Source organism: Micrasema longulum, unplaced genomic scaffold (assembly GCF_059751315.1).
Source record: "Micrasema longulum isolate JH-2025_06_02 unplaced genomic scaffold, ASM5975131v1 h1tg002613l, whole genome shotgun sequence".
NCBI lineage: Eukaryota > Metazoa > Arthropoda > Insecta > Trichoptera > Brachycentridae > Micrasema > Micrasema longulum.
The window spans coordinates 81,458-99,553 of record NW_028279748.1 but is presented as its reverse complement, the minus strand read 5'-3'; the positions used below and the strand labels follow the sequence as shown (position 1 = coordinate 99,553).

Genomic DNA, 18,096 nt, shown 5'->3' with positions numbered 1-18,096 from the left:
GTTTCAAATGATAGATCGCTCTAATTGATCGGGTACTCTTTTTGGCAACAAAAACAAACGAAAGGAGTGATAAATTTTCTAATATTTTAAAAAGAACAATTACTCAGATTGAATCATTAATTGCTTTCTATTACCTCTATTTGTTTCCAAAATAACATATTTATACATTCAATGGGTATGGGTAGGTATAATTTGAAATTTGATGCATCTCATAAAAATAAGAAAAAGTCAGTGGTGCTTCAATCAAATTTAAGTGGTCTCACGTTAAGCGTTTTGCTTGTTAAATTGAAGAAAATGCGCTACAAAATTAAAATTTATTAAACAGTTGTTTGCTACTTTGAAAAAGGTGCAATAAATTTCTTAATTTATGTTTTTGTGGATAACTTTCTTGCATTGAAATGCGCGCCGATTCGATGCAGAGAAGTAACCTTGAATGCTGTCAAATAAAACATTGAGTTCGGTGAGAAAAACGAAATCAAATATTGTAATCCATTGAATATATTTTTCATGAGAACCAGGGATATTTTTCCACTCACCATCAGACGATTTGTCACGCAAGCAAATAAATCTGATGAATATCGTCGGAATCGACGAACTCTTATTCTGTGAAAAGTGAATTAAAACATTCTAAATATTATGCACGTGTTTTTGTTCATCGAGGCATGTTTTTAAAGTTTATTTATTAGGTACTCGTAATACATGTTTTTGGTAAAGTTACTTTGAGGTAAATTCTATCTGATCAACGTGCCCCTAGAATAGATCGAGAAATCTCACGCAGGTATGACAGTTAAATTGATATAAGTCGCGAGAGATAATATACCCCTCCAAGAGTAGCGGAGGAAAGCATGATCTTGCCTTGCCTACGAAGAGGTACCCAAGAGATAACAACGAAGCCATCTAATCGGCTAAACCGGTTAAAATTGGAGGATTAACAATGACCATCATTATGGTAAACGGGGACGTTGCGTGATACTGAGCTCGTCCAGGAGACCTTTTCTCTGCATCTCTCAGGAGATTATCTTCTTACATCTTTTTATTATATCTACATTCATTCTACTATAGTATATAACGTGATAAAAACACATATTATAAGAAAACGCATTAAAAACGTACTCATAAACAAGTAATGTTTTAAACGTAAAATTATTATATAGGTAGGATTACTGTACCATAATAAATTTTCAAGGGTCGACATATTTGTCAACAATTTAAAAATGAATACAACAATTTATTAATGGTGCTGTTGAATTTATAATAGGCAATATAAGAACAAAATTAAAACAAATATTAGGTACCTAATAGGGTATCTAATTCATAAATTTTACACGTAATTTTATGTCCATAATAATAAAGAGCTTTTATGATGACCTTTGATAGCAACAATCGGTTGGTCAAATACGACGAATAAATTATGAGGAACCCGCAATGATAAAGTATAAAATATTTTAATTTTATTATAGTACAATAGTACCTTACTTACATACTTTTATTATTGATAAAAATAGAACTTTGGAACCTCGAACGAGGAATTTGACGGTGGTAGAAAAATTGAACGCTTTATTGTGTTGTCAAGATAAAATATTGCTTAATAGCAAGATTTGATATTTCTGTGGTTTCCGTTTTAATGATAGTGTTGTAATAAAACATTGTGAAATGATAAATAAAATAAACAATAACGAACATAAATAGTATCGACTATTGACCAAAGATCAAACGACATAAGAATATAAAAGAACAAGGTTCACATTTCATTTGGAATTTGGAACGGTATAGTCAAAACATGAATCAGACACAAGTAAGTAATGTGCAGGGTGAACATGGACTTAGACATAAAAATATACGATACACAAAATTGAGCCATAAAAGATTAACAATTCGCATGAGTCAGAGATTTCTTTAGAGATGGGAAAATGTTTTTAAATAAATTATCAACGACGCGACGGGAGTAAACTGGACGAGGATTCAAGCTTTAGGCTAAAAAACTTAATACAGGGGTACACAACATTAAAAAACTTAATCAATTTCGCAATAACGATGCCAAAATGTAAAACAGTTTAGGGTGGGGTCCATGGCGCAGTTCGTTAGACAGCCAACTGTGAAACTGGCGTCGCAGGCTCGATTTCCGCAAGATCTTTTTTTCTAAATTAATCTGTGTATTCTGGTGTATTTTCATAACTTCCTTCCACAACTTATCTTGCCCACCTGGTGACAAGTTTCTAAAAAAGAGGCTTTGCGGGTTTTTCGATTTTTTTACGAAAAAAAAGGTAAAAAACACCTTTCACTGGTTATTTTATTTTATTCGGGATTTTTACAGCTACTACATAAAAGTAAGTAACAATATATTAATAATACTAGGGCCGATTAAAAAAAATCACTTGTATTCAAGGGTGTGTATGTGGAATGTGTGCGTGTGTGAATGAATGTTTGAGGGAGAGGTGCAATGTTAAGTAATTTATTTTAATGTAATGTAATGTTTTTTAAGACATTGACATCATGACATGTGTAACCAGTACCATGTGGATACCAGATCCACTTCAGAACAGACATTGTATTGTAGCGACTGTTTTGATGGTAGTAGAGCATTATAGCTTTCAACCAAATGTTGATTATCAGTCGAGTACAGAAATAAAGCATAACAATCATTTTGATAAACGTTAAAATTATCTCAATCGCAAATTATTACAATTTCACGAAATAAATAATTTAAAAACCGACGGTTGGCTGTCGCTGAAATGGACAGCATGTTTTTGATTCCCATCAAATCAGTGGCATATCCTTTCTGGTCTCACGGGCACGGGTCTTGGTCAAAAGTCTGACGGTCAGACACAGGAAACCATTAGCAAGACCCCAAACCTCAGAGTATCCCAAAATCAGCATAATTTATTATTTTTATTATGGACCCGCTGTCTACAGAATACAGAGGATACGATCCGCCCAACCGTAACTAATTACCGATCTTACAAACTCGAATAAAAAATTTGTGAAATTTTATCAAAAGAAATACAATAATACTAATTATTTTTTGTATCGGTTGTATTAAAGTTGCATTGATAATGAAATTCACCGCGAAATATGTAGGCACACGTACACCTACATATATTATTTAAAGTATACTTTACGTACATTTAGCATATTATTTGAAAACTACTTCTATAATTGATTAGTAAAATGTCTAGTCGGTTTTCAAACCGCATTTAAATAAATTGAAATAAAGCGTTATTTAATCATCACAGATATTGTAAATATGCTATGAGCAAAAAAAAACATTTTAAGCAATAAAATCAAACACAAAAACCACAAAAGTCAATACGAGATACAACTCTAAAATGGCTACCGTCTATCCCAAACTAAAAACTACTAAAATAATATATTTAATTTGATTTGGCAAATGGATTGATGTCCGTAATTATTGTGGAAAAGGATTTATTTAATATTCAGAAGTAACCTTTTTGATATCCTGGGAAACATTTGACAGAAAGCAACAACTCAAATCCTATAATTACGATGTTCGTATTTGCCAGGGTATTATTATGGTAACATAAGAGATTTCATTTGTGCGTGTTAAAATGTTTGCGCAATTTATTTAAAAAAACGGTTGTTTTAAAATCGGGTTAAAACATTGGAGGTTAGAAAAACGATTAAATATAACGATGTAATATGGGTATTTGGTAAACGAAGGAGTAAAATATTTATTTATTTCAAAACGCCATGCACAAACATAAGGACATCAATAGTTTGGGGTTCAACGGTCAGTGAGGGAACAGGAAAATAATATTATAGTAACAATAGACGGTAGAAATTAATGTATTTAAGTTTAGAAGTTTGAATTAGACCTCTCAAAGTGAAGTGCTCGTAATAACAGGGGTAATTAATTACAATAACATGTCTGTATGGATCAGATGGGCTCGAAGATAGGGAGATCCCTCGCCCGCGGCTACTTCAGACCGACCGACCCGAACAGTCGGGGGTAATTTAGGAAGATCCTACAATGATGCTAGAGATGTAAGTGTTGTGTTTACATGGATACACCTAAACATGCTGCATGGTAAATCTTCCACCCGGGAATAGTACCGAGTACCTCCCAACTTTAGATACCAGTTATCAAGATAATAGGATTGATCGCTGAGGTGTGACTTCAGAAAGGTGTGATGTGATGCAGCCTGTGAAACGATTATAATCGAATTAGGAGAGCGGGCAAGAAGTATTAGAGTAAATAAAAATACTGTGTTTACGTGTTTACAAATAAAACTTAATTGGACATGGACAAGGCACGGAACAATATTAAAAGTGAACCAATTTTAGGCAATTGAGATACAAATACGAGTCTCATAAATAATTCTAATAATTTTAAGGTACAACTGAAACTAAAGAGTGCTAGATTTTCAAATGCATCGGGTACGAAGATAAATAATCTTCAGTCAGATCAAATATATACGCAATTAACAAGGATACGAGTTGCGTCTAGTTAATTGGACTGAGTAGGTGATATTATTTAATAACCCCGAGGTCAATAGGTGCTCCATTTGGCTCGGGGCAAAAAACCGTTTGTATCGTAATTCACGGCATAGTTTGTTTCGTTTGTTTTCCAGTCTGAACCGATGCAATGGACGCTGGTCTTAATACTTAGATCACGAGTATTACTAACGAACGCTTACGCACCTGGCTAGTTAAACTCTGGTAATTATATATGCCCGAAGACGCTGGTATTAAGTGCACGGCAATAACAGGTAATGTGTAATAATAGGTGCAATGTTTGAGGTCGAAAGATTATCATGCAACGAGAGCGAAACAATCAGACCAAGAAGTGTGAGAGAACCAAAACATCTCCAAATGTAGTAGACAATTAGAACGGTTATTTGTGTACTGTACTAACAAATGAAATAAAGATAAGATATATTTACAGTTAATTTCTAGTGAATAAATACGAAGAACGATAAATGATATATAGTAGATAGTAGATACTGTTATAACATTTCTTGTAAAACCAACAGGAAACACCCGAGACATTTATTGTTACAGATTGTTTATTGCTTTGGAAATAATGCTATTGATAAGAAGAGTAACATAAACAAATCAATCAAGATACATTTTATCAAGGTCTTAAAACTAATTGTATTTATGAAACAATGGTGTATAAGTCGACCCCGATGTTTGTCATGTAAACCTGTTCAATTGTTATTTTAATTTCCTTAGAAATCTTTATTAATCCAATCAGTAGGTATGAGTCCCAAATTAAACCAAAGTGAAATAAAATAATTTGATTCTTTTAAATTGTAGTTGTTTCTTGACCGACGTTGAGGGTGAGCGCTTTCGTCTAATCAGGCATCTTTGAGACAGGAAAATCCACGCTGTGCAGTCTTGACTATGATTTTTTATCGATGAATTTATACCAAAATATCAAATGTAAAATAATCAAGTACCTACATAAAGTGGGAATAATAAAATATGTCAATAAGTTAGAACGGTGAGTGCTTCAATAAATTTTCATCCGTTCTCTAGAACGTATACGGGTATACCCCAAGCTTTCATAATATACTAATGTATAAAACGACAACAGGAACAAAACTACCATTTAGTTTACTGCGACTGGAATTTAATACCAGAAAACGGATTCTATGAAACGGTTTCACACGGTTTGTAAACGATAATAAATTGCTGTATTAAAAACGCAAATTAAAATTCTTACCTTACTAATCTGATACGAATAAATACTTATCACTCCTACACAATTTATTAGCTATACTTTTATTACAAATCGCTGAGTGTACACATTTGAAGCTATAACAAGCCTACGTAATGTTTGGAACATAATGCGTCAAACCGGAGGCATTGAAAATGTGTCTTTGAAAACTTGAACGTTAATTGATAATAATTATTTTCCAACAGGGGTAGAGTAGAATAACCTTTAGAAAATAAACTCTAAAGTCGTTAGTAAAAATTCCGTTGATATGCTAAACACGAAATTACTCCAACGCACCGAGCGGAACGATGTAGAAGAGATATTAAATGTGGCAACAACTGGACAAGCAGCGAAGAACTCGGTAGAAAAAAATGCCGTATAGTCAAATCGCTTTCCAATATATTTCAGTATATTTACGGGAATTCGATTCGCCTTTCAGGAAAAAACATAAATAAATGAATACACCTCCGCATGAACTTTCGATACTGATCTACTTTTTGAAATTCCACAGATTTGTTTGCGGTGCGGCGATTAAGTGACTAAAGATAATGTAAAAGACTGTGAATAATCAAGTTAGCCGCCCGACAATACATCAAATAGGAGGGAATTGAAAGAAACTGTTCGTGAGAATATTTTCAGACTCTTGACCTCTGATGACACGATCATTGGGCAACGACATTGAAAAATAATTCTAGAAAATATACAACGCATCCAGTGACCGTTGGAGCAAACTTTTACATATAAAGCCTTCTTCAGTAGTTCTCGTTGGAATCAATGATAGGACATAACAATATTCCATTAGTTTACTAAATACAGCGCATTAACTTGTCCCTGGGGCAACCACCTAAGAGCTGAGAGGATTATTCGTCAGCGAGAAGAGGTTACGTTAACTAGGTATCTTCGTAATCTGTTTCATTATTTTTAGATTAAACATTTATTTCAAATCGGTTTCGTTTATTTAATACTAAACGGATGTTCCTCACATCATCTGTCGCATTATATTATGTAAACATAATAACTAGGTAAGGTTATATTATGCATACACATATTATTTTGATACATTAATAAGACAGATAACCCATTGACAGTCATAATTTTGGTACTAAGTAATCCAGATGCTATTTTAAATTTGATAAATCCATATCAAATTAAAAATAATATTCGAAAGGCAAAGTAATAGAACGGAGAATTGACTGTAAAAAAGCTAATAGCATAAAGTTAAAATATTTTTTGGATACCTACCAATTAAAGCCAGGCTCCATATTTCGTTATTTACAGCGGCAACATTACATTTTAATGTACTCTGAAATTACCTCGCTGCATCTATGTAAATTGTAAAGTAAAAGTAGGTCTCGTGATAAAATAATCGAATTTGGTTTAGAACGCAAATAATTACTCTCCAAAACGTTATCTTATTTGCAATCGCGGATATTATTTTCTGTATACAATGCCTCTTTATATTGTAAGATTAAGAACCATTGTACGATTCGTCAAAGTGGTGCGAAAAGTATTTTATAGTGTCGGAATTTCGGACAGGTGTTGTACGAAGCTTTCTCTCGCGTACAAGCGGGTCGCGCAGCAGACAGCAGACAGCAGATAGCGCCCGGCATTGCCTTGCCGCCGGGGCTAGAACTGCCGGGTCCGACCTTCACACACCCAGCAGAGAACAGAGAACTGCTAATCGCAGCCACATTGCAACCCGCAACGCCGGGAATGTATAACCGTTATGCAAAGTGCATCGGTCACGAGTTTGCAGCGGTTCGCCGAATGTATGCAACGCGAAGTTAGGTAGAAGGCAGAAAACGAACCGAGCGTAATTCATCGAATCCCACGCTTCGGGAAGAGAAAATATAATACCTTACACTATAACACAACACATTACTTGCGACTTTCTCGAGATGAATGCTGTTTAGAAAATCCATTCAAGAGTGATACATAACACTGCAGATTGGTAAGAAGCGAATAATAATAATACTGTAACGCGATTTTTTGCCTATCTTCTCCGTCGCAAATATGCAAAATGTAACCCAAACACATGCGAATATTCAATATTATTCATTTACTCGTCGTGACATTTATTGCTTGCGCAATAACTTAATTCCTTCGAACAGAACAGAGTGCTCGGCACGATGTACTAACTTCGTGTAATGTTGATGTGATCAGATTAATAATTGCGCAATAATACACATATTATTTAAATATAGACGTATACGACGACACAATAATGAAAATTATTCTGCTCGTAATTAAGGATAAATAAAATTTCATAGTCCGGAGATATTTAGTCTAATTTAGGTACCCAAAACTATTTTCAATAATTACAACTTCTCGCGTTTAATTAGATAATAGCCGTTGTGGAAATAATGGGCGCAATTAGTGAATTCGAGGAGTGCCATAGTAAACTATTGATCGACTGTTCTGGCGCCATCCAGCGCTAGCATTAAGCCACCCCCGCAGCACTTCCATCCGCACCCTTATTTATTTAATGTATGTATATGAAAAGGTTTATCTTTGCATTTCTCACGAGTCCGGCACACTCCACACTCGGAGGAATAACGGCTACGAAGGGGGATTTAGCAGGACGATGACGTCACTCCCGCAGTTCCCCATAGTGATAAATTAGAAAGTGGGGTTGGTTCGGAGAAGTTGTCTCTCACCCTGCTTGCTACATAGCATTTAGCTGACGTAATCATTATTCCGAGTAAAACCTCATGTTATATCGCGCCTCACGCCTGCACTTAACTAGTAAACCTGTGCCGGTCATACAGTTCCACGTATTATGTTATAATTATTGATGTGACTGTTTCGGCATTGAGCTTGTTTATTTTATCTTCGTTGGACCAGAACTAAATCTGAATGCAATTTGTGCAAATTTTCCAAATAATGATTAGCTGGTTGGTAGTAAAAATTACAGCGGCAATTGAAGCAATCGACTGTCTAATTAAGAGAGATATGGAATGTTTAGAAAAGTATCTTATGAGATAGTTAATATTGTTACATACGTGTTTTTTTCTATTATAATCTACTTTTATATATTGAGATTTTATAACTGTGACTTTCCGAAAAAGAGACTAGCTCTTGTGCTTGGAGAGTGATCTGTTATAGTTATTTAGTAATTTGAAGTTATGTCATTTCGAATATGCATGAGAAAAAAAGAATAAATCATACGAAATAAAGATACAATCAGAAAATAATAATACAGTAAAACTAATTAAAACCGAATGCGGTTTTCACTCGGGTTCAAAAAATTTATTTGAATTTACTTTGAATTTATTAATGACATATTAGATTTAATAGTTTTTAGATCATTGGGAAGATTATAACATTTTTTATTCCTTTGAAAACAAACCTATTTTTAGCACGATTTGTGTGGAATTTAGGAATATTGATATTATTTTGGTATCTGGGTACGTATTCTGATGGGAAGTTAAAATTTATCTTCAATTTTATCTACAAAGTAAAATTAAGTTTTCTGTATGAAAAATAGAATATGTTTACAATTTTCTTACAAATAAATAAATAAATTTCGATATTAGTTCATACCGTCTCAGTGTATACCGATGAAGATAGCCGTTCATAATCGCGGCCCTGAGTGACTTATTCATCTTAAATTCGTTTATATTTTTAAAAATAAATTTGCGTAATATAATTTATTTTGTATGAACTTTAAATAATTTATATAGATCAGATTAAATAATATTTATAAGCCATTATTATTTATATTTACAAGTCATTATTTATTACTGTTACAAGCACGTTAGTAGGTAGAAGACGTAGAGGTAGTGAGTGCAGGTACTATAATATCAAAGACTTCGCAAACGGCACTGTCATTGAATAAATAAACATTGTATTCTTCTGGTTTCAAAGACTTTGAATAGTAAACTATCCATTTACAATAATATACATCTCTCTTTAACTACCTGCCTTGCGTTATGCAACACCAAAAGGCATTAGTGACAATATTGAGAGATACCTGAATGGTTAAACTAAAAGCAATGACCGTGCTCGAATGAGATAATAGAAATCCAGGAGTATCTAACAACCCTGTTTTGTTGGGAACTAATAATCGGGTAGCTCCCGAGCAGCTGGCAATTATCCTAATTAGTGACAAGCATTTCACTTTATTTTCATTTAAAATTAATGAACTGCCTCTGTTTAAAGTGTGTTTTTCACTTTTAAACGTCGACTCCATGGTCATCGTTTAAGCCAGAAATGTAGATAATGCACATAATTGAATATTAAAATACTCAATAGTTAGCAACTAATGATGCACAACATGTTTACTTCCTCGGTGGCTTGCTGAGAGGAGCATTGACCCGATATAAATCAAAATAAAAGTAATTAAAACTGATAATGTTTGGTGCGAGTAAGATGTATGTACATTGTACGTCCCTTTTTATTATTGGCCTAGAGTTCGGATAATAATATTGGATCTTAGGAAAACTCTCTTCAGTCGACGTTCAGTCAGGTTTATTTTTATAAATATCTATCCGTATTCACGCGCTGGTTAGCGTCAGTTTGTTTACATAATATACTAGATCTATATTTAAAGAATTCGAGATGTTTCGTTATTCGTTACTTCGGACAAGCTGTGAGGAGGCAAAATAGGAAATATTTGAGATGCAAGTTTCACTGTTTAGTGTAATAATTAATAACGATACGAAGCAGGATGCAAAACAAATTACTAAAGGAGACACGAATCACAAGTGTGTCGCAAAATTCTGACTGGATACATCAATAATGCTAATATCGTTACTTATCCACTTTTAAAATCAACGGGCCGCGACCGCGGAAATTCTAGGTTTCATATGAACAACGTTTGTTCCACTTTTTTTCAACGGTAGATAGTTTTGATGCATAATACTACTTACACTTTTTATGGTTTTAAGTATTTTGACTTTTCTAGCAATTCGCTACCATTCTAATGGACTTATTTGTGTAATATATTTTAAAATTAGAATTACCTATGTGTATTATGTATACGTTGAAACCTACTTTTAATTCACTAACCTGCTTATAATAATAATCAAACTAGTTTTCAAGTCCACTTGAATTGACATAATTTTCATGACCCCATATTGAAAATCCTCACTGGGTCTGAGTGCGCTCATCGTAGAGTCAATATTGTTCTTTCATTTGACCATTAGTGAACCGGTCCCGGTTGTACGGTAGGAAAAGGATGCCATTGAAATATACTTTAAAAATTTATTAAAGTTTCATTATGATGGGCTACGGGCGCCACCTGCCAAAATAAAAACCGAGTGGCGTCGAAGAATAACAGACAGGTATTTAAAGTAAAGTAAACTTGTTAAATCTGGCCATAAAAAGCTTCAAAGGCTTCAATAAAAGGAAATATAAATTCGAGGTACAGAACGCTTAAAAATTAATGACAATCAAACCAAAATAAATTAATTGAAAACCGCGCCGGAGCACGCGAAAAAATACATTATTTTCATACCTAAGTAAGAATGCCGTATTATCATTCAAAATCACGAACGAGGCGAGTAAAGGCAAAATATATAACTATTTTACAATACATCTTCAGTACCTACTAGGGTACAAGGGTACAATGAAGATGGGACCAGTGTTTTAAAGAAAATGGCTATGGAAGTTAAAGTGAGTTCTTACGATTTGGCTGATTTCTGTGATGGGGATGGGAGAAACGCTCTTCTGGTCTGGAGAGCAGGACTGGCGGGGGATGGACCCTGAACTAGGGGTAGGCGAGGCTCCTAGCCCCGCCACTGGCTGCATGTTGATGACGCTCTCCTTCGAGCTCCTGTTCGGAGACAATCTCGACGGAAAACTCAAAGTCTTTGTCCACTGCGACAAGCTTCGCACCATCTTGTTGCCCTTTCGATTCACTTTGATAAAAGAAAATTCAACGCTTTAAATCTAAATCGTACGAAGTTTTGATTTTCAAACACTTGTTTCACAGTTTCCACATTATCCGTTTAAAATTCAATACACTCGAACGTTCCGGTGTGTTGTGACGCGCGATCAGCTGTTAGGAAATGATGGAGCGGACAACAGCAGAGCGCAACCGTACGCGACAACACCCCGCGAGAGAATGACTGGGATTGAAAATAAGAAACAAGACTGTTGCGTTCAAACTCAACCGGTTGCGAGCTTTCAGAACGGGTCGGTCCGCGTTCAGTTACTTTCACCGCAAGGACGGCGGCACTTCCTCGCAAAGTTTATACCATCGACTGATTACTAAATTATTGGAAATTGGAAGCGTTTCCTTTTCTCGAAGGCACTGCAGTAATTTTCACGAGCCTCGGTTCAGAAAGGAGGCGGTAGTACACGGATTTGGGGGAAGGGAGGAACTTCCTGAAGAGGAGTATGCAATATGCACGTGTTCTGGTCCTGCCAGCTGAGCTGCAGGCTGCAGTACGGAGGTACAATAATATACAGAGGACAGCCTGCGAGTGGCTGTAACAATAAACTAAACACGCGTGCGATGGTATTAGTGCTTTTGTAACATTTTAAATTAGGAACCCTCGAGGGTCGAGAGATCAATGCATGGCTAGCTTAATAATATAATTTTATTTTTAACTTGAGTAAGTATCTACCTACTTAAAGTCACAACGTAATAAATGACGAAGCCTTTACATTCGTTCATGCATGCGTATGTTGTTTGACAAATGTCATATTTACAAAAATAAACAAAGGAACCTTGTTAAAAACTTACCTACATATACACGTATTACACACTGATTTAAAAAAAAAAAAAAGCTAAATGGCGATAAACAAATAGTAATGTATGCGTAACTAGATTAAATTAGTAAGTATCTAATACCTACGCTGGAGAATCGTAAAAAAGCCATTCGGGCGTTTGATATTAATTAACATCAAATAATATTATAACATAAAATAAATGTTACCAATATTTGTATATACTTAACCACTTACATGTCTATCAGTTTAGAGACGTACCCGTCTCTTCGCCAGGACACAAATTAGACTACCATGCAAAACCAACTAGTAGTTACATAAAAAAAATACACAATGCTACAAAAAAACCAACATGCTGATAGGATACATGCTATTAGAAGCTAACGCCAACTTGCACTAATTATATATATTTTTATATGTTTTGATATAGGTAATCAGAGCACGTTGGTGTTAGCTTCTAATATTATGTGTCCTATCAGCATGTTCGTTTTATATTTCTGTGCAACCACTGTGGTGAAGGTGTACAGTGGGGTTTGCATGTAAGTGTAATTAGTGTTCTGAGCCCGTAGACAGCAAAGTCGGTAGGTACCTATGTGGTTATGTACAAATTTTTGCTACAATTTTTTTTAATGTTTATCCTTAAAGAAATAATATTATTTATTTTTTATTTTACACTTTATATGCATATACAATGTATATACATATAAGGGTGGGCATATTGCCTTATGGCATTTTCTTCCTGCCTACCCAAACCGTTCAGTTTGAGAAAATTACAAGGATATGGATTTATTTACATATTAATATTTCTCTACCTAATAGAGCCGTCCATACGGACAAAAACTATTATTTGATTATCAACCACGAAGTTATCAACAGTTTTTTATTTATTTAGATAGCAAATATAAATACAACATTTCTACTAAATACAATTTTTACATTAATTAAATACATATATTTACATTAACGTTTCCCATTACGTAAAATAAAAAAACTATTCTCGTGTACATAATGGGGAGAGACGCCTTACAATAATTTGTTTATTTTATTTTAAATTATTAATATTTTTAGGATAACATATATAAATTACAAAAAAAATATATGTACGGTGTTTTTAATCAGTGCTACACAAAGAAGAATTATGAATGCAACTTTTCACTTCTTTTTTTAGTTTACTGCTTAACAACGGGCCATGGGTACTCAGGTCGAGAATTGCAAGCGCAAACCAAAACCGTCTGTTACACTTTTGTTGTTAAACTAAAAAACAAACCAAAAATTTAGACCGCTTTTGTTCTTTGCATTAGAGCTAAAGGACTTGTCTTTAAGCGGAGCAAATTATTACTCTGAGATATTAACAATATAGAATAACATGTTTTGCAACCTTGTAAAACTTTCTGAAGCAGCTGTGTCCGGCTGTTTACCCTCCCCCCCCAACCCTCGGAAATGTCCCTACCTACCCACGTTGTTAACAATAACTGTTTGATGCATTTCCTCCATGAAGACCTTAAAATCCAACCATCCGTCGTTGCAACTCAAGGAGATGTGACGTTGTTGATAAAATCAAGTTGTAATAATAATAATAATTAGGTTTTTTTTATGTAAACTGTGAGAGAACTAAGCCATCAATACATTTTTGGCTGCGGCTGATCGGCTGCTTTAAGGGTAAAAGAAGTATAACTTGCCCACCACATACCGCACTGTGTGAGGTTTGAATTACGAATGATGAAATCAGGCGAGAGTGTAAATCTGAGTCAAGTATAATTGATAAGATTAAGAAAGGGTCTCTGAGATGATTTGGTCATGTAGAACGAATGGATGACGAAATAATGATGAAACAAGTATTTATATTTCGTCTGACTAACTTGCAAAACTCCAATCTCTTGAATATTTTGAAATTATACTATTTTTTCACCCTCCTGTAAAAATTGTATTTTTGGAGATTGGAGTTTTGCAAGTTAGTCAGATGATATGGCGAAAATGAAAGGTAACGTAATACGAGGACTATCAAGGAAAACGTGACAAAATTAAATAAACCAAAATCTTAAGTCTGGTCAGTCAAAAGCAGGCAGAACCGAAGGGAAAGTATGACAATATGTATGAATATGTATGAATGTGGAAGAAGCTAGAAATATATGCAGGGTAGACGTGTGTGGCTGTCCATTCTCTCTGCCTACCCCTACGGGGAAATGGCGTGATGGTAGTAGTAGAAAGTAGTCTCCTGCAATGGTCTCTTCCCGTAGACACAATCCAACTTTGAAAACACTTCCTGAAGGTGGCGTGATATCAAACTAATTTTTGGCCACAATAGCAAATTTTGAAATTTTGAATAAATAACAAGAACATTCATACATTTCAGGAATCCAGAGGTTGAATTAATAACAATAAACGCAGTGTTGAGTACCTAATTACCGTAGTGTTGAAGAAGTGTGTGCGGACTTGCAAAAAATAAAAGAGTTAACCCGTAGCGTACGAGTTCATTGATCTATGGAACTTTGAATATAAAGAGGGATTCAGTGCTTCATTATTACAGTTTTTAATTAATCGTTCATTTAATAATTAATAAAGATGTGACGGATGAACGATTTTATACGAGTCAAGAATATGGTTGAATAATTTCAATCCTTAAATCCACATTTCACGTGGATAGCGTCTGTGGACAGTACATAAAATATTAGTTCATTAGCTGCAAAAAAATAAAAAAATAAATACAACCTTCGGTCAAAGAGGATTGACCTACTACTCGGTTAAAGTTTACAATCTACTTCCATTATCCATAAGGACAATTAGTAAGTTCTGAAATGGATAGTGGAGGTGGGTTGCATACGGATCGATGAGTGGATCAAGCCAAATAGGTAAAATGTAAGCACTGTTTATGAAATTTTTTTTAATTGGTCGTATTAATTGGTTATATTTTTTCTAAATATTTTTGTTTTTTATTGTTTATTATGTTAGTTATAATTAGGTTTATTGGATTAATTACGTTTTTTTTTATTGTTATTGTTATGTTAACTTTGTCAAATAGCTAATCTTAGGCATGTTTCACATTTTGTAAAATGTTTCCCTCGGCACCGGACACCCCACCCCAGTGAGGGAACATTATTCTATTTAAAAAAAGAATACAAACAATGTAAAAGTATAAATAAATCAATTTGGAAGAGTTACAGTTATAACATTTACTAGATGTATAAAAGTATATTTGTATTAGAATAAAAAAACATGTGTCATTTATGAAAATATATCGATTAAATGTCGAGATCCGTGAACTGTGTAAGGCTGAGTCGCGCATTATCGACAGAATCAAGAAAGGGGTGCTGCATTGGTTTGGAGATGCAGAGCGAATGGACAGCGAAAGAACGGCTAAAATGATCTACGATGCGAATGTTGATGGATACGGAAAACAAGGAAGACCGAGAAAGACATGGCACGATCAAGTCCATTAAATACTTGAATGTGTGGACATGTCAAGAGTAGGAATAATCGGCGTGCGTGCATGAGAAGATGTATGAATGTAGAGGAAGGGAGGTATGTATGCAAAGATAGCGTGATATGTCGTTCCACCTCTCCGTCTACCCTTACGGGTAAACGGCGTAATTGTTTGTTGTTGTTGTTGTAATATTTTATTTTTTTTAAACTTGTAGTTTTCATTAATATTTATACATTACAACAGAGACGACGAACATTTTAGAGAAGGGAATGTAGAAGTCTAGGCTTCCACAGGGCTTATGACCTGTCATTGGCTAGTTTAAGTGGCCACTCTTGGTGTCGGAATATAGTAAAACTAGCATTGCAGCTCCAGAACGTGATAGATTCTAGATTCTTTCTATAAACGATTGTTTTTTTACAAAAAAATTCTTTGTGGTTATTCAGAATTATAATTTATATGAAAATAAAACCATTTTGTTTTTAACCACTTGTTTTTTTCGATCGGTTTCGATGTTACATAAGCTTCCTTTTCAAGGTATACTTTCCATGATTTATTACCTCCAAATGGTTATATTTAATATTTAGTAGTAATAAAAACAAACAAACAAACCATCACGCCGCTACCCCGTATGGGTAGGCAGAGAGGATAGAACGCCACATCGCTCTATCTTTGCATTCTATAGTAGAAGAATATGAGGGTATTAGAAGCAAACTTAAAAATCTCCGCCAAAAAACGAAAAATTAGCTAATGATGCCAAAATAAAGTATACATAAAAATCTATCTACCAAAATAATAGCGTAATTTAAAACCGTCTCTAAATCTTAAAAAACAGACTTCTTTTATACTACTTGACACCACAACTTTCAGCATTCTCCATTGAGTTGGAGAAGCATAATTATTATAAATCTCAGAATTCTTTTTTCAAAGTTTTTCACAAATATCTCGGTAACTCCTCCATGGTGTAGCGGTGAAGACGCTTGACTCACTCACGGAAGGTTCTGGGTGCGATTTTCGGTGAGAAAACAAAAATTGAATGTGATTTTTCTCTGAAGTCTGGGTGTTCTGTGCTGTAATTCACCACTGTTATTGGGCCTCCGGTCAGTTATGGTGAAATTAAAAAAAATAAAATAATATTGATTTCTAAGTTTCCTTCTAATACCTCTATATGCATTCGTAAAGTATACCTTGAAATGGAAGCTTGTATAGCTTCGAAACCGGTGGGTAAAAATAAAAAATAAGTGATTAAAAACGAAGTTGCATTATTTTAATGTCTAATTTTTTTTTTTCATTTCATGTTTTGTAAAATGTAATTGGGAGGTAGATTCCTCCATGGCTGCAAGACTTATTATAATCTAGCTTATATAGGGAATATCACATAGTCATATCACTCCACTACTTCGGGAATTACACTGGCTACGTTTTCCACAGAGGGTGGAATACAAACTCTGTTGGCTTATGTATAAGTCACTGCACAACTCTGCTTCAGAATATCTAAGGGAACTCTGCATTCCAGATAAACTAGCTGACAGACGTCTTACGCTTAGATCAGCTACATTTACGTCGAAAGGAAAAGTTATTATACCTCTACGCAAACAGCGCACTAAATTCGGCGAACGCGCATTTGCGGTCGCAGGCCCTACGGCATGGAATGCTCTCCCAGCAGAGGTCCGAAACTGTGAGAGTGAAGTGATGTTTCGGAAGAAACTTAAAACCCACTTGTTCTCTAAATCATTTGAATTAATTCTTAGCATGTGATGACAAAGTACCTATATTATTTTTCCTAAATTAAAAAGTTAAAATTAAATTTATATCTTTATATAATCACTTTGTAAAGCGCCCTTGAGGTATTTATTACGAAAATGGCGCTATATAAGTTATCTATAATAATAATAATAATCAGAATCTCAGCCGCCAATGCGCTCTGTAGCTGCAAGGTGTGTTGTGGTACTTATTGTACGGCGCCCTTGAGGTGATTTTCACAAAAATGCGCTTCATTAATTATCCAGAATAAATGACATGGTATTATATTTGTTTTATTTATTATTTTTACGCAGCTTTTAAATTTATTTTCTATCACAAAATGATGTCGCATTTAAAAATAGGTTCTACTTAGATCAATTCATATTGAAAGTGTTAGTGATATACAAAGGGGGTGGAATACAAAGTATTTGAACATCTGCTATTAGCCATTATTTACAGAGTCTCAGTCTGCGAAGAATGTAGGCCTATCAGGGGGTAGACATCAGGGGCGAATCGTCCAAATAACCGATTATCCACAGCCCATTATATTTTATTTGAGATAGTAAATATATTATTAAAA

General features: G+C 34.4%; 1 protein-coding gene and 1 long non-coding RNA gene across 2 annotated transcripts in view; one reads left to right on the top strand and one right to left on the bottom strand.

The window, feature by feature from the left end:
• Positions 1-11,749, bottom strand: part of Traf4 (TNF receptor associated factor 4) — a 33,819-nt gene extending 22,070 nt beyond the window's left edge. The window contains exon 1 of the mRNA XM_088240816.1: positions 11,309-11,749. Within this exon, the coding sequence (XP_088096942.1) occupies positions 11,309-11,521 (213 nt within the window). The 5' untranslated portion in view covers positions 11,522-11,749. The remainder of the gene's footprint in view (positions 1-11,308) is intronic.
• LOC148271871 (uncharacterized) lies at positions 1,529-6,561 on the top strand. Its single transcript, XR_015825001.1, has 3 exons — positions 1,529-1,795; positions 5,278-5,464; positions 6,192-6,561. It is a non-coding gene; the product is annotated as an uncharacterized LOC148271871 (long non-coding RNA).
• Positions 11,750-18,096: the final 6,347 nt, after the last annotated feature.